The sequence below is a fragment of the Desmodus rotundus genome, chromosome 3 (assembly GCF_022682495.2).
Source record: "Desmodus rotundus isolate HL8 chromosome 3, HLdesRot8A.1, whole genome shotgun sequence".
Classification (NCBI taxonomy): Eukaryota; Metazoa; Chordata; class Mammalia; order Chiroptera; family Phyllostomidae; genus Desmodus; species Desmodus rotundus.
Genome location: NC_071389.1, coordinates 42992722 through 43010695, shown reverse-complemented (window position 1 = coordinate 43010695; position 17974 = coordinate 42992722). Strand labels below are relative to the sequence as shown.

Below are 17974 nucleotides of genomic sequence, written 5' to 3'. Positions count from 1 at the left end.
AGTAATAGCTAATAAGCTTAGTAATCAATGCATATAAAAGCTGTTTCAGGAACTGAAGGTGGGACCCACCCTGACTCCAGGAGCCCACAAGCAGTCCCACCTTTGTGCCTCAGGAGAACTGCAAGCAATCTAGTCAGCACCTGAGCCCTTGTGCTCCAGAGTGAGCCACCCACCTCCCAGGACACAGCTAAAGACCACCGCCCAGGGTAGACTACCCAATGCTGTAGTTGTTTTAATCCAATTAGCTTCTCCCTGAATTCCAAACCCCTAACCTACACTTTGTTCTCCTTACAAAAAGGGCCATTTAAAAATGGAATTTAAGATGGCCTGTTAGGGTACAAACCCATCGCAAACCATCTGAATAAAACGCCCATAAAGTTTCAATCTCTCTCTGTGCTTATTGGGTCTGGTAGGTGACAGGCAGCACAAACACCGGCTTTTCCAGTTTCAAAAGTACTTTCTGCCCTGGCTGGTGTGGCTCAGTGGATTGAGCCCGGGCCTGCGAACCAAATGGTCGCTGGTTAGTTTCCCGATTGGGGCACATGCCTGGGTTGTGGAGCGGGTTCCCGGTGGGGAGCATGTGAGGGGCAACCACACGTTGGTGTTTCTCTCCTTCTCTTCCCCTCTCTAAAAATAAATAAGTAAAATCTTAAAAAAAAACCCTTTCTTTCCTTACATCCTCCCCAAACTTATTATGATCAAACATTTAAGGGCCTACCAAAGGAGAGGGAGGCGACAGACCTAAAGGAAGAGGAAGAGGAAATCCTTGTACCTGAGGAGAGGGTGACTTGTGAAATGAAAGAGAAGGAGGAAATCACTCCACTTGGGGAGGGGAAGACTTGTGAAATGAAAGATGGGAAAGAAGCCTTTTCCTCTGCGCCTAAGCAACATGCAGAGACCTTCGAATTCGTGAAAGAGAAAGAAGCAATAAGCACGTAATTCCTCCTCACTCTGTGTTTCCCCCTCCAACTGCACCTGCCCCTCACTCTGCGTTTCCCCCTCCAACTGCACCTGCCCTCACTCTGCGTTTCCCCCTCCAACTGCACCTGCCCCTCACTCTGCGTTTCCCCCTCCAACTGCACCTGCCCTCACTCTGCGTTTCCCCCTCCAACTGCACCTGCCCCTCACTCTGCGTTTCCCCCTCCAACTGCACCTGCCCTCACTCTGCGTTTCCCCCTTCAAGATGGTTTCCCCTTCAATATTCATTTCCTTCTTAACTTGGTCTCCTCCTCAAACTGCTTTACTGAAGGAAGGTATTTACTCTGATAATCACTCTCTCTGGTGCCTTGGCTCCTTGCAGCACTTGATAATTTAGGTTATAAGCAAAACTAAACTCAATCAGGATTGTATGCTCTATATTAAAACAATGTATGTTTGAAAGAACTTCTAACGGAGTAACACAGCAGAGGTCTTTACTGCACAAACCACAGGATGGCTACCCTTCCTTAGAAACAGGTTTGGGGGATTATGTTTTGGAGAATTGAGAAATCAAAACAGTTTCCAGGTTAATTTCCATTATAATATTCTACAATATTATAATGCACAAAAGCTTGAGCTCCTTGCTTTGAACTTTCCATAGCTGCTGATTGTGTAAAGCAGGGGTGTGAAACTCATTTTCACCGGGGGCCACAGCCTTGCGGTTGCCTTCAAAGGGCCAAATGTAATTTTAGGGCTGTATAAATGTAACTACTCCTTAACTGTTGAGGAGTTGAAATTACATTCGGCCCTTTGAAGGCAACTTTGAGGCTGATGTGGCCCCCGGTGAAAATGAGTTTGACACCCCTGCTATGAAGGAATACAGTCAGCCTTTACATTTGTTGGGACTTAAATTTCCCACCACAAAAATACAAATAGCGCTCACACCCAGCCTGGATCCAGAGTACAGACATGCTGAAAAAAGACGGGTAGGCTGTCAAGTTAAGTGATTCCTGAGAAAGTAGGCATCTCAAGATGGGGCACATAACAGAAGAACAATCAAGAAAAGCTTCCCTAGCCCTGGCTGGTGTGGCTCAGTGGATTGAGCACTGGCCCATGAATCCGAAAGTCCCTGGTTTGATTCCCAGTCAGGGGACATGCCTGGGTTGTGGGCCAGGTCCCCAGCTGCGGGCATGTGGGAGGCATCTGATTGATAAATCCTTGCGCATTGATGTTTCTCTCCTTGTCTCTCTCCTTCTTTTCCCCTCTCTCTAAAAGTAAATACATAAATCTTTAAAAAAATGAAAAGAAAAGCTTGCCTTGTCCCATGCCTGGCATTTGGTGTAATTTAATGAGGTAGAAGCACATTTGCTTAAAGTTTTTATTTAGAATCTAGTCACACTGATTCTAGTGACATCAGAATATACTGATTTTAATGTGTCTGTTTTAAAAATATACTTGTCCCACCCTGGCTGGAGTGGTTCAGTTGGTTGGAGCATCATCCTATAGTCTGAAGGGTCATGGGTTCGATTCCCAGTCAGGGCACATGCCTAGGGCATAGGTTCAGTCCCCGGTCTGAGAAAGTACAAGAGGCAACTGACTGATATTTCTCCCTCACATTGATGTTTGTCTTCCTCTCCCTCTTTTCCACTCTCTGTAGAATCAACAAGCACGACCTTGAGTGAGGATTTTAAAAAAACGAATAAATAAAAATAAAAATATGTGTGTCTGGCCCTGGCTGGGTAGCTCAGTTGGTTAGAGCATCATACCCATGCAGCAAGGTTGCGGGTTCCATTCCCAGTCAGGGCACGTAGAACAAACAGCCAATGAGTGCATCAGTGAGTGGAACAACAAACGGATGTTTCTCTCTCTCTTTCTCCCTCCCTCTCTCCCTGAAAAGATCAATAAAAAAATCAATAAAAATATTGAATAGTGGTCTGAAGTGTCAACTCTGTTAAGTCAAATAAAAAGGGGCAAATCGCCATCTAGTGGCCCACACCTCAGTTGTCACCTGGAAAACCACTCCACTCCCAGGACTTTAGAAGGAGTTTTAGCATCCCCTGACTCAGATCTACGTGATTATAATGCAAGTAATAAAATACTGCTTAGTTAGTGCTTACCATTTGCAGTCCACTGTCCTTATTAAACATTCCATCTCATCTGATCCTCACAGGAGCTATGACCCCGCCTTACAGGACACAAGGCACAACTTCTGACCCTGACGCCTGCCAGTCCTACAGAACTTCCACTAGGTCTTCATTTCAACTTTCAAATCTTTAGCTCTTTGTCCTCTTCCTGGAGTCAATCACCCCCCTTCCTGGCATCACTTAGCTTTTTATCCATCATGAACCCCACAGATCTTACCCCTGGCTACCTATTAGAATTACCTAGGGAGTTTTAAAATATCCCGAAGTCCCTGCCACATCCCAGACAAATTAAATCACTGCAGTGAGACCCAGGAACCGAGATGATGGAATCAGTGATTTTGTTGTGTTACTTAAGGTCAAGAACTACTCACAAACCACTCCTTTAATGATGCTCACATGTGCCTTTACGTGCTCTATCTGCACACGCCACCACACACCTTTACAATTCCCAGCCCAATCCATCCATCTTTCTCCTCTACTAGAATTTGTCTGCACCCAGTTGATAACTGTGCTGATTTGTTCTCTGTAAGTTCACATCCTTCAACTTGATCAGCACAGCTCAGCAACCTACTCAATGCAACCAGCATGTACCAGGCAACTGCTCTGGGCGGGGCCCTCTGCTGGAGGCGTACACTGTCCCCACTTTAGATGAATTCGTGGCCTTCAGGGGCACTCACACCCAGATACTCCCTGTTTTTAGATGAAGAGTTTCTAAACAAAAGATTTCCCAAGATTTAAAAAGATGGGATGAGAGCCCTCACTGGTATGGCTCAGTGGGTTGGGCGTCATCCCACAAATTTGAAGGGTCACCGGTTCGATTCCTGGTCAAGGTACATGCCTGGGTTTCGGGCCAGGTCCCTGGTTGGAGGGCATGAGAGGCAACTGATCGATGTTTCTCTTCCTCTCTTTCTCCCTCCCTTCCCCTCTCTCTAAAAATAAATAAAATCTTTAAAAAGATGGGATGAGAAAAGAAAACGAAAAAAGAAGGAATGAGGGTGTGGTGAAATGGGTATTCCAGGCATAGAAAAAAATACGTGCAAATCTTTGCTCATCCCAAATAATGCACTACTCCAGCGGGTCTCAGGGTGGTCTCCAAACCAGCAGCAATACTGGGAGCTCATTATAAATGCACATTCTTGGATCCCATCCCTGACTCCTATGGAATCAGAACCTCTGGGGGTGGGACCTAGCAATCGTGGTTAACAAGCCACCAAGGTGATTCCAGAGCGTGCTAAAGTCTGAGAAGCACTTTTCTCAAATACCACAATCTTTTCTTTGCTCACTCTTAGAAAATGACGGCCTAAAAGAGAAGCCATCAGACTCAAACTCCCCTGCAAGATTTTCTTTTCAGGGGTAATATCATCCCTACCTTTTCTCCTATCTCCTTTGCTCTCAATTACTCCCTTGCTCTCTACTGGCTTGCCACCAACTCTAAAAGAAAGAACTCAGTTATTTTAAAGATTGCCAGTGATGTATCTGCCAGTTGGAGTGCCTTTTCTGAGGTTTTATTTACTTTTGCCTCCTTGGTAAGTGTGCTATTCTTGAAATTCCTTTCTCCCTTAGTGTCTAGGAACTGTGTTTTTGACTCCTGGTTCTTTTTCTATTTTATTTTTCCAGGTTATTTCTTTTTGTATGTGCAGGATAAAAAATTAAACAGGGCATGATAAAAAATTCAACACCCTTCCTCCCTAGAGACACACTGAGCTTCTTTTTTTAACCCTAGAGGTGTAAGCTAAATAATATGCTGACAAGCCAATTCTGAAATGTATCATCTTGATGATATCGACTGACTCCCTATTCCAAGAGATGAAAATTTAGCTTGCCAAACTTCCACTTAACTTTTATATTATTTTTAAGGTTTATTTGTTTTCTTTGTTTCTTTAAATATATTAAAAGTGCTATAGTTCTGACAATTTCCAGCAATGTGTTCTTTTTCATTTCAACTTAAACAATCAAATCTATTCATGTATAATTTAAAAATAGCCCTGACTGGTGTGGCTTAGTGGGTTGGGTGTTGTCCCGCAAACAGAAAGTTTGCTGGTTCAACTCCCCATCAGGGCACATGTCTGGGTTGTGAGCTAGGTGCCCAGTTGGGGTGTGTGAGAGGCAACTGATTGATGTTTCTCTCTCACATCAATGTTTCTCTCCCTCTGTCTCTCTCTTCCCCTCTCTCTAAAAGGAAACAATAATAAATAAAAATAGAAATGATCATACAGTATTTAATGAAGTTCCCTTCTTCCCTAATTACAAATTGTCACTCCCTACAAATAATTATTTTCAACACTTTTAGCTGTTTCTTCTAGTAACTCTTCCAAATTTCTAAAAAATTATGCTTTTTCTTTTTTATCTTGATTTTTCAGTTTTAAACATTATGTGATCACATCCTATTATAGAAGATGAAGATTTACGTCTTATATTTTCCTTTCCAACAACACACCCCAAACCCCATGCTACTAATATTTCAGGCATCACGAGGCTTGGTTACATTGGTTTTATTACTACGAGTTGGAATGTTTACACGAATGTTATTTATACGGAGCCAACTACTCAACTATGATTACAGTTTTTTTTTTCTTCATACAAGTTTATTTTCCTTAAGGTTAACGATTATCTAATTCTGTTTAATTTTTAATATACTGATCACTAATTCAGCCCCAAACTTTCCAACAGATCTCAAACTTCCAACTCAGTTAAACATGAGATAATCTGTCTGTTCCTCTGTTTTCCTCTCTAATCCAGAGGCATCTCTTTGGGAGCTCTCTCCTCCTGCTCCCATTGGGACAAGTTGTTCCTTCTCTCTGCCAGATACAGAGCTGTCTTGGGACTTCGATGTTCTTTAGCTTTGGATTCACTGGCTTTCCTCTTTCTTACTTTGCTCTTTTGGTGGAGTATATCCTAAACTAATGTCTCAGAAACATACTGCTGAAAAAAAGCCAGGCGCTGTTTGAATCTCTTGTTCTTTTGTAAGTAGCATATACTTTTCTCCTGGAAAGTTTTGGAATGTTTACAGGTATCATTCTTGTTTTATTTATCCTGCTCACTGATGAAAAGACCTTAAGTTGAATTTATTTCTTTTCTTTGTTATTTTTCCGTTTTTCTTTCTGTAACTCCTATTTGTTGGATATAGGACCTCCTGAATTAATCCTGTGTTTTATTTTTTCTCTTCCATTTTCAATCTAGGGCTCACAAGAGAAGTCACTGTTTTCTGAATATGGTCATAATAAGTAGGACATGTCTCTCTCTTCCAACCAGCAGCCAGGCCCTCTTACAGCAGTGTTTCTGTGCTTGTTTTTTGTGCTCTGGAAGATGCTCTCTGAAGGTCTCCTGAACTACTTTGTAGCCAGGTCCTTAATTAATGTCCCTAATCTTAGACTCTCTTCTGCTCTCCCTACTTGCTGCTGATTCCTAGCCTTTGACCTCTCTCTTTGTCTCTACTCCTTTCATTCACTGAACCAGTATCTAGGAAGTATAATGTGGCAGGCAGTGGGGATGCTGACATTAAAAAGCTGCAGATGGCTTAATTTACCCTCTCTGTTTCTAGCACTGAAGACCCCCAACCATCGGCAGCACACTTCCTGTGCCTGCTAAACATCTCTCCACCTGGATGTCCCAAATGACAATGTTCTCTCCTCTCCCAGCATACTCCTCCTAAATTTCCTAGATTAGAAAATGCTACCTCAATCTGTCCATTCTCCTATGCTCTAAAATATTTGGGAAAACTCTTCAATTTTTTTTTATTTATTGATTTTAGAGAGAGAGGAAGGGAGAGAGAGATAGAAACATCAGTTTGTTGTTCCATTTATTCATACATTAATTGGTTGATTCTTATATGTGCCCTGACTGGGGACTGAACCTGCAAACTTGGTGTATCAAGATGATGCTCTAACCAACTGAGCTACATGGCCAGGGCTGGAAAAACACTTATTGGACCCAGAAAAACCTCACAATGTTCTTTATTGATACAATTCCCTTATATGCTTTTTTATCCTCTATGTTCCCCAAAAAAAGTAAAATATTTTTTTTTAGCAGAGAGCCAGAGTTACCTGATTTTATCAAAAAAAGATTTTATAGTAACTCCACAGACAAAAGAACTAAACTGACAAAAGATCAAACTATAGAAGTAAATATAGTTGGAAACATGTAAAATGACCCCTCATAGCCAAATCAGTCTCTGCTTACCAATCCATAACAGGGAATAAGAAACATCTGACTTTAAGGGCAAGAATATCTACCTCCTTATTACACCTAGAGACAGAAGTTTAACTGTGGGGAGGAGCTTCCAGAAGTGCTGGTTGTCTCTTCCACCCCCTCCCCTTCTGCACCCTGCAGTCTGTTGGCCCAGACCTTGATCTTCCCTGTGCCCTCAGTAGCTGCTGACTTCTCAGCACAACCACTGACGGTAAGTCTCTTTCATATTGTCAGACACAATTATCTGACCTTCCCTACTATTCTGTCAATGGGCTAGCTCACTTGATAATAAAAATTACCTAGTGACACGTCTGCTGTGATCACCGGATTGCTGGTACTGCTCCTGCACACTGTTTTAATTGAAGCAAATACGCTATGCAACCGAAAGGGGTCTGATGCAGGACATGAGACTTTCCTGGGCTTCGTGTCTAAAGCCGTTGGCAGCACATACGCTGCACACCCACAACTGTGTACGTTACAACTGTCAACATCCCAAAGGCGTCCCTTAAGCTTTTAATAACACATGCTAAAAAATAACACCAACTAATGTGTTTAACACGAGATCATTTGAAACCAAATGTCATTTTCTTCTTAAAATACAGAAATAAGGGGAATAAGGAACTCATTCAAAAGTACGCTCCTAGCAGCAGTTTGGCTGAATGAAGGGTTAACTCTGCACGGGAGAGCATGACTTCCTTTGCATTTAAGGTTCTTTTTGTAGTTCATGGTACACTTTTACATTGTCTTCCTGTTCCTTTGTGGAGAAGGTGGAGCTGAACAAATTATATCGGTGTATGCCAACAGCAACTATCCCAGGTTTTGCTAAGGGAGACACCTTTTTGTCTTGACATAGTTATCATCTGAAATGACTTCTTACAATCCTGTGTAGCTAAGGGTCCTCCACTACGAGGTTGGAGAGTTGCACAGGCAGGGCCTCTAGGGGTCAGCCTAACTCGAAGGGAACGCCAGCACAGCAAACGCAAGAGGAAGATTCGCAGGCTGTGACCATGGCAGGGGAGGAATGCCAGGTAACTGGGTAAGATCCCACTGAAAGTGCAGAAGAGGAGGAGGGGGAAGCCGACCCTGCAGGCAGTCTGCATACTCGGGGACCCACACCACTGAATAAGTAGGTTGCTGATGACACGAATTCCCCTGAAATACTGACGGTATTTTTATGATACCCCTCTTTCATGCTGAAAGCCACATACTTATTTAAATGTCTGTTTTGGCGCTTTGGACTTAGACCATTCAGATGTGAGAGTTAAGTACCACAAACTGGTTCTCCCAGAAGTAATAGTTTTTCATTTCGAACTTATTACTTTAGGGCTAGACTGGTCTGAGGGGCTGGCTAGCCGCGCCCCCTCCCCCCAAAAGTACAAAATGGTGGGTGTTATTATTCTTACCTATAAACCGTTTAATACTAATTCTGCAGAGTATGTATGGTGATTATAATCCTACATTGGGAGAAACTCTCTAAGGAAACTCACTGCCAGTACCCTGCCGCTCACTCACCACGTGATATCAATCCCCGAGATATTTGAAGAGCTGAGAATATAAGAAGAGGTGATTAACAGCACGCCTCGCTTTCACTTCCTGGTATATTTCCCTGTGCCTCTCCGGACAATACCCTTGGAGACCACAGCTGATAAATACTTGTCTGCCTGAGCTGACGGCTACTGTGCAGTAAGAATTTAACAGTGTTGGCAATCACTTACGGTACAGGAAAAGGAGCATTGTATTTCTCCCTTCTTTTAATGTGAGTGGACGAAACAGCACTTGGGCAGTTCAGTAACAGTTTTTGGGCAGAAGAAAAGAAATCATTTCCTATTCCTTGCGAACTCTGATTTACAAAAGAACACTGGAAGCTAAAAGCCTTGTTGATTTATCACGTGAAGCAAAGAGTAATTTTTCTCCCCTTGTTATGCTTTCATATAATCATGCTCACTGCCTGTATGGGTGGCATTAAAGAATTTCTGAATAAAAATAATAATTTCTTGCTTTCAACCTTCATAATTCACATCAGCAAGCGCCCTGCTGGGTGGTGATGCCTACTGCCAGTGAAGCTCAATCTGTTTTGCACGCCACTTATCTGCCTCGCGCAGCTGCGTGGTCCATTGATGCAGTACCTGCAGGATAATGCGCCCGTAGGCGTTCTTCAGCAGATTAACCACATCCGCGTGAGACAGCCCATCCAAAGGCTGCCCATTGATGCTGACAATCCGGTCTCCAACCTGGAAGCACAAAAGTGGTAGAAAATCACTATCATTAAGAAAAATTAAATTTGAGAAGAATGCTTCAAATTCTTTAGAAGTCATATTTCCCATTTGTGGCTATTGTGAAGATTATGTATTTCTACTGTGCGTGCATGTTCCAGAAGCATGAGGCATTTTTATGGCTTTCCCCAAATACAGACCAATCAGAGACACACGAAGGGGGTCAGATTTAATTATTAAAAGGCACGGCAGGCCACTTTTGTATTTTGGTAATGGTGGTGTTTCGTGCATCCATTCGCCAATAATGGCGGGGTGGACGAACTAACTGTTCAATAGAGCTCTAGTGAGAACGCCAAATATTTTCCGCTTTATTTTTCTACCTAAGTTAAAATTAATGGGCAATGGGGAAAAAATTATAAGAATGCTGATTCTTTGGGCTGGAGAAAGATTCTAAGGTCAAATCGCTCTCAGGCGAAAATCAACCTTGGGCAGAAGTAGGTGCTGAAAGATGGCATGGGAGGCTTTGTAAGTGAGCTGCAAGTTCTTCTTTCATCGAGAAGCTTTGATACAAACAATAATATTTTTATGTGCCCATAGACCTAATGAATTTCAGGTATAAACTTTCCCCAACGCCTTTTGTCCTCAGCATAGGTCTCTGACGGCTGTTGGAATTCCAACTTTAAACAAAGTGCCCGCGGCAGCAACTTCCTCTCCCACCCCACCACGTGCTGCTAGTGCTTCACCAGGCCCCTGTGTTTACTTTAAGCTTCTGTGTGCGTGCGGCCACTCCGTTGGCCTGAATCATGGCAATAAATATTGGGACATCTCCTAAGGGGCTTCCTCTTCCTCCAGCAATACTGATTCCAAGGGCATCACTGAGCTCCTAAAAGAGAAGCAAAACACAGCACATATGTAATAAAGAGCCACAACCTGACTGCCCTTGGTAGCTGCTGAACAAAACACTCCAGGAGGCAGGAGGTCAGGGGAACATAGGAGGTAAGAGGAAGCTGTGTTTCTTTCTTTCTTCTTTTTTTAAAAAATATTTTATTTATTTATTTTTAGACAGAGGGGAAGTGAGGGAGAAAGAGAAGGAGAGAAACATTGATAGGAGGGAGAAAAACATCAATCAGTTGCCTCTCATGCAGACCCCCACTGGGGACCAAACCGACAACCCAGGCATGTGCCCTGACTGGGAATCGAACCTGTGACTCTTCACTTTGCAGGATGATGTCCAACCAACCAAGCCACACTGGTCAGGGCAGAAAAACCCGTGTTTCAGCACTAGCACTTAATTTGCTGGGGAGTCTTCAGGAAGTTTCTTAACCTTTTCGAACTTCCATTTCTAGGCATAAAATGGAAAGAATGCCACCTACTTCCCAGTGTTGGTTTGAGGGTTAAATGAGATGACATAGTGCAGTCCTGGCCTACAAAAAAGGCTCAATAAAAAGGCAATAGTGGGAGTGAAAAACAAAACAAAACCCTATGCTACTGCTCACTTTGGTGGCCAATTTTGATGCAGACTTGGCAAGTATGTACTCATATGGTGTTTATAATCAAACTGCCACACATATCATGCTCTCGGGGGTGTGAACAAACATACTTGGCTCTGAAAGAGCTGCAGGACTGCTTAAAACAAAGGATGTTAGAGGACACTCGCAATAACGACAGCACAGTTTGGAGAGAGAAGTAAAATGTGATAGGAAATGTTCCCTAAGATGATTAGGTGAGGCCACGTGGTTCCCTCAGACCCTGGGGAAGAGATGCTGGCTTCAGTCCAGGTTCTTCCCACATTCCATCAGTGGGTTAGCATTTTAAAATTCTCTAACAGAACAAATGACAAGTTCCAGATTTAGCATGGTGGCATATGCACACGATAGTGTATCTCTCCTGCTGATGAAAATAAAGGATGTGTCAAAATACAAAAAACAACTACCTGAGGCTTCTGAAAAGTAAAGAAACTCAAAATGTGGTGGAAAGCCAAAACTTGGAGAAGTGACAACAGGGATGACCGTCCTGGTTGTTGGCCTGGCAGCGCCGTCCTGAGGGCGAGACCGAGGCCAGGAGCTGGGAAGTGCTGCACACTGCTACCATTCAGAGATGCTCCCCTCTCCCTGGTCAGAGGGACCAGGAAAAGGAGCGCCTGGTGGCGGGAGAAGAAAGGAAGAAAACTAGAGTAAAGGGGGCTGGAGAAGGGATCTTCTAGCTCTGAGTGAACCCACAGAATTCTCAAGCTCAATTCTAAGCTACACACGCATGGAACAGACCCCAACCAGAGAACTGAACCACCACTCACAAAAGGGGACACGCAACGTGTAGTCTCAACCTAAATGGGTTGACTGCATCCTGTCTACTCACGGGGTCCAGCATAAAACCCCAAGTTACTCGACATACAAAAACCCAGGACACTGGGATCATTTTTTTCTTTAGTTCCTGAAAATACATAGCACAGTTGAAAGCAAACATCATAACATCACTTGGTGGGTTCTCAGATTACGGAAGTGTTAGTGTGCGACAACTAGGGCAGAAATGCTAGCGAAGCGGGTGTGGTAAAGGGGCCTGTGTGGTCGCAGAGCTTCCACGGCTTTAATTAATCCCTTAAAACCCTGCACAGCTTAGTGTGCCTCGATTTGACCTCAATAAAGTTGGAAAAAGGGGAAAGAACAAAAATGACAACAAACACCATATATGCAAGAACTTTAAAAACTCATGTCCCGTAAGTGTGAGGCATTATTATTAACATTACCAGTGCCGCTATGCCATGCCTGCAAGACGGAAAAAAGGCAACGCTGACCTCTCCAGCCACAGGCAGCCTGCGGCTTGTTTCCCAGAGCATTTGTGTCTAGCTTGTAGTTTCTGAGTGCATCGAGAGCAAAGCCCCGTGTGCCAAACGGCAAAAATGAGTGTCATTATGAAGTTTCTTCCTGGACAACGTGTGGGAGAATAGGGTTGGTAAAACTAGGTCTTTTTATAAAGGCTTCTAAAAACAAGTGGCTCTAATGACTGAGAAAACATAAAATGACATTTTATAAATCTTGGAATAAGGAGAACTTTAAGCAATAATTTGCTTTTGTTCAAACCCACCATGACGTTTCCTGAATTTATCCAAAACGGCACATTGAACCTCCCCACTGTAGGAACAGCTGAGTTGCCACTCGGGCAGAAGGATACTGGGATCCCATACACAGATGTAGTAAAGATTTAACCAGTAATAATGGATGCCACTTCCTGGACATTCATGATGTACTAGGTACTGTGAAAAATATACTATATGCATTACTTCATTTAATCCACACAACAATATTACCTCCTGAGGTAAACAGTGTTTTCACCCCCATTCTACAGATGAGAAAACTGGGTTAAGTAACTTGCCAAAGATAACAGAGCTAAGAAATAGTAGACTGCCTTCACACACAGCTATGATTGACTCCAGAGAACTAAGCAATGCTGGGTACTACTTTACTGCAGTTAAATGATAATTACAAGGTCACACTTGTTTTTATACTTCTTGAACCCCAAATTTAATGGTCAAAGTGATCAAAATAGAAGTCCACTTTCTAATACTCCAGATATCATGTTGGAGTTTGAAATTCAGGATTTGACAAATGCATGAACTAAAATGCATCTTATGCAATCTTCTCAGGAAGGCAATTTAGCAATATGTATAAAAGCCGTTAACAACAAGTGTGGCTTTTGACTCAAGAATTTCATTTCTAGGAGTTAATCCTGAGAAAATCACCCATGATACAGGAAAACCCCACCCCCTCCCCGAAGATATTTTGCTATAAAAGGTAATGAAAGTTGAGAAATATGTTAATTGTTTTAAAAGAGGAAGCTGGTTAAGCCCTGGCTGGTGTGGCTCAGTAGGTCCACACATCATCCTGTAAACTGAAAGGTCGTAGGTTCAAATCCTGATTAGCGCACATGCCAGGGATGCAGGTTTGGACCCTGTTTGGGGTGTGTGCAAGAGGCAACCAATTGATATTCCTCACTCACATGCATGTTTCTCTGCCCCCTCTTGACCTTCCCTCTCTCATTCTCTAAAAATAATGAGTGGTGGGGGGCGGTAGGTTGTTAAGAAAATCATGCACATTCATATGATGGAATATTATATAACCAATAAAAATCATGCTATATACCAGCTATTTTCAACCTTTTTCATCTTATGGCATATATAAACTAATTAATAAAATTCTGCAGCGTAGCACACCAAAAAATATATTTTTTGCAGATCTGACAAAAAAAAAGGACTTCCAGTTAAGATGACAGCTTGGGCAGACACAGCTCACCTCTGTGCACAACCACATCAAAATTACAGCTAAAACATAGAACGGTCATCACTCAGAACCATCAGAAATCAAACTGAATGGAAGTCTGACACTATGAAATTAAAGAAACCACATCCATCCAGACAGATAGGAGGGGTGCAGATGTGAAACGGGCTGGTCCCTCACCCATGTATGGTGGATAAAAATTCAGAAGGGATATCTCAGGAGTAAGGAGTCCCAGCCCCATACCAGGACCCTGGCCCAGGGTTCTAGTGCCAGGATATAAATCCCCCAAACTTATGGTTGCCAAAAGCACTAGGGATTGAGTTGGTGGAAGAAACTTCTGGAGCCCCAAGCACTTCCTCATAAATAACCTACACACAGACTCATCTAGTCAGACTCACTCTCTCTGAGCTCCAGCACAAAGGTAGCAGCTTGAAAGGTGCCAGTGGCATACTGGGAGAACCTAAAATGTCTGGCTTGAAAGCAAGCAGAGGCCATTGTCCTTTTTCTAAACCCTCCCCCAAGAGCCACAGAGCCACAAAGCCAGCAAGCTGGTGCCATATCTGACACTCCATCAACCTGGCTAACACTGTTTGATCTGCCTTAGACATCCCAGAGACTCTGCCCCACCTGACTAATGGGCCCATGTCCATCCAAGCTGCTTCTCCATGTGAATGGCTGGTCTTGGCTCATGCTGCACAACTTCCTAAATTCTCTTGAATCAGCAACAGCTGGCCTCAGTGAGCCTAAGGCCTGGCAGTAGCAGCAGCCAGCCTAGATTCACAGCTTGGCTTTGCCTGGGAATCTCCAAACTCAGCACAACTAGCAGCTACCTCAGGTTGCTTTATAGCTCAGGCATGATGGCCCCGGGGAAAACACAGGTGGGGCCTAACCTTGGCCTGCATCACCTGGGAAACCCCAGAGCCAGCATACTCAGTGGACAGTTACAGACCATGTGGGAGCACCACCACCCTGCCCCTGCAGCGCTGATTCTCCATGGAGGGTGGAGGTTTGTGGTCAGTGGTCATAGCCAATCCCTGCAGCTGAGTAGTTTGGGTAAATCCTTCCCATTGTCCTGCCAACAGCAACCAAAGCTCAACTACAAGAGGAGGGTGTATTCAGCCCACACTAAGGGTGCACTTTGAGTACCCAGCTTGGGTGATAGGGGAGGCTGTGCCACTGGACCCTACAGGACACCTACTATATTAGGCCACACTACCAAGACACAGAATCAAAGCAGCTCCACCTAATTCACAGAAACAAACACAGGGAAGCTGTCAAAGTGTGGAGACAAAGAAACATGGCCTAAATGAAAGAACAGATCAAAACTCCAGAAAAAGAGCTAAACAAAATGGAGATAAGCAATCTATTAGATGCTGAGTTCAAAACACTGGTTATAAGGATGCTCAAGGAACTTAGTGAGGACCTCAACAGCATAAAAAAGATCAGCAGTCAGAAACGAAGGATACATTAATTGAAATAAAGAACAATTTATAGAGAAATGAAAGTAGAGTGGATGAAGCCGAGAATTAAATCAATTATGTGGAACATAAGGAAGCAAAAAACAACCAATCAGAACAACAAGAAGAAGGAAGAATGCAAAAAATAAGGATAGTATAATTGGCCTCTGGGACAATTTCAAGAGGTTCAACATTCGCATCATAGGGGTGCCAGAAGAGAAAGAGCAAGAAATTGGAAAAATATTCGAAAAAATAGTGAAAGAAAACTTCCCTAATTTGGAGAAGGAAATAGACATGCAAGTTCAGGAAGCACAGAGAGTCCCAATTATGATGGACGCAAAGAGGCCCACTCCAAGACACATCATAATTAAAATGCTAAAGGTTAAAGATAAAGAGAGACTCTTGCCCTGGCTGGTGCAGCTCAGTGGATTGAGCATTGGTTTGTGAACTGAAAGGTTTCAAGTCTGATTCCTGGTCAGGGTACACGCCTGGGCTGTGGGCCTGGTCCCCAGCTGGGGGCATGTGAGAGGCAACCAATAGATGTATCTCTCACACACTGATGTTTCTCTCCTTCTCTTTCTCCCTTCCTTCCCCTCTCTCTAAAAATAAATAAAATCTTTTTTTAAAGAAAAGAAACTATAGTACAAGTATATATAATAAAAAAAACAACAACCTTGAGGCCAAGTAGTAAATAGGTTAGAGAGAGAGAGAGAGAGAGAGAGAGAAAGAATTAGAATGAATCTTAAAAGCAGCACGAGAAAAGAAGTTAACAAGTTAGTTACCTACAGGGGAGTTCCCATAAGGCCGTCAGCTGATTTCTCAAAAGAAGTTTGCAGGCTTGAAGGGATTGGCAAGACATATTCAAAATCATGAAAAGCAGGGACCTACAGCCAAGATTGCTCTACCCAGCAAAGATATCATTCAGAATTGAAGGACAGAGAAAGAGCTTCCCAGACAAGAAACAACTAAAGGAGTTCATCATCACCAAACTATTATTATGTGAAATGTTAAGGGACTTATTTAAGAAAAAGATTAAATGCATTAACAATAAAATGGCAAATAAAATAAAACAACAAGTGAATCTAAAAAACAAACTAAGCAAACAAGAAGAACAGAGACAGAATCATGGATACTGAGAGCATTTTGATGGTTGCTAGGTGGGAGGGGGTGTGGGTGAATGGGTGAGGAGGTGAGGGGATTAAGAAGTACAAATAGGTAGTTACAGAATAGCCATGGGATGTAAAGTATAGTACAGGAAATGGAGCAGCCAAAGAACTTATATGCATGGCTCATGGACAAGGACAATGGTGGAGGGATTACCTGAGGGAGTAGGGGGTGCCGGGTGAAGGGGGGCAAAGGGGGAAACATCAGGACAACTTTAATAGCACAATCAATAAAATGTAATTTAAAAAATAGGCATAATTTTGATTCATTCACACCAGATGACTATTGTTGTGTTGGTTATTGTCATTTTTTTATTTGACAGAAGGTCAGTGCCCCTGACTAAATAGTCAGGTGTTGAATATTTTAAAAATCTTGCAGCACACTGGTTGAAAATTGCTGTTATATGCTGTCAAAAAATGTTTATTGGCACAGCTAAAAGTTCTTACTTTAAAGTAAAAAAAAGCTACAAGAGTATGTTGAATGTAACACCACTTTTTGTTTTGTAAAACTTTAAGTACACGCACAAAGTGTAGTAGATGGGATGTACCAAAAATCAATGGTGGTCATCCATGTACTTTATGGTATTTTTCTAAGTCTGTTTGGGTTACACACATCACATATTTTTTTCAGTAACTTAAAGGATCACGCTAATTCCCCAACCAATTGTATTAAGGGGAAAATGTGCATTTTATGCAAATACTACACAAACCAGAAAAATAGCAAAAAACTGACTTACCCTGATTATTTCAACGGTCCTTGGTTCTGTATCTGTGCCTATCGATAAAGAAGCAACACAATTACATTTTAAAATTAAGAGAAAATATATGTAGGATATAATATTATCTCCTGAAAGTGGTATCATTTTCTAGGCCTGTCAAGAGAAAATACTGACCCAAGTGGACATTGCACCCGTTCTCAAAATCCACCCCAGCAGCCGCTGATCAGCGGCGATGGCCTCCAGTTAAAGAAGTCCTCGCGGCGATCTGGCGCGGATGTGGCCATAACCACTCGGTCAGACAAAAGCCGACGGGCTGCAGCAGAGTTGCCTGCAATACGGTGATTAAATGGCTCGGAACGTGAACCATTTGCACTTTACTGCACATTTTTCTGATTTAATCAAAGATAACCATCTACCCAAGGAAAGACTTAAAAAGACCCTTGCCCTGTCCCACCCCACTGGTCTATGCACTTCTGACCCTCCTTGAGTGACCGCTAGTTTTTTAAATGATTTTACTTTAGGAAACGCTTTCGATTTGTTTTCCTACTTTTTAACTTTCGTGTAAAGTTAAGGGCACATTCCAAAAATGAATCTCTCTGGCTTTATTCCCTTTAGAACAGGCCTTTCCCAATGCTTGGGGCCTATGTGGCCAAGCACAAAGATTTAAAAATATTTTAATTAAAGGTGAAAAGATTGTTTTAGAAAAATATTAATGTTTACAAAAGTGGATGACAAGAAGGTTTTGCAGAAGGTGTGTCCCAGGAATACCTGAACTTTGCGGGGAAGGATCTGAAGCTCTTTTTGTGCCCACGAGGCTTTGCAGGCTGCTGATGACAGGAGCCAGGGAGGGATGCAAGCTGCTCGGGGTGCTGTGCTGGCTCCGCTGAAAGGAAACCCCAGA

At 42.8% G+C, this 17974-nt stretch overlaps 1 protein-coding gene across 3 annotated transcripts in view; it reads right to left on the bottom strand.

Moving 5' to 3' along the window:
- The window catches only part of PATJ (PATJ crumbs cell polarity complex component), a 322107-nt gene that overhangs the window by 14963 nt on the left and 289170 nt on the right, over positions 1-17974 (bottom strand). For all 3 annotated transcript variants that reach the window (XM_024565364.3, XM_024565365.3, XM_024565366.4), the window contains exons 39-42: positions 17842-17956; positions 17092-17129; positions 10224-10346; positions 9377-9481 (exon numbers count right to left, since the gene is read on the bottom strand). In XM_024565364.3, coding sequence (XP_024421132.2) covers positions 9377-9481; positions 10224-10346; positions 17092-17129; positions 17842-17956 — 381 coding nt within the window. The remainder of the gene's footprint in view (positions 1-9376; positions 9482-10223; positions 10347-17091; positions 17130-17841; positions 17957-17974) is intronic.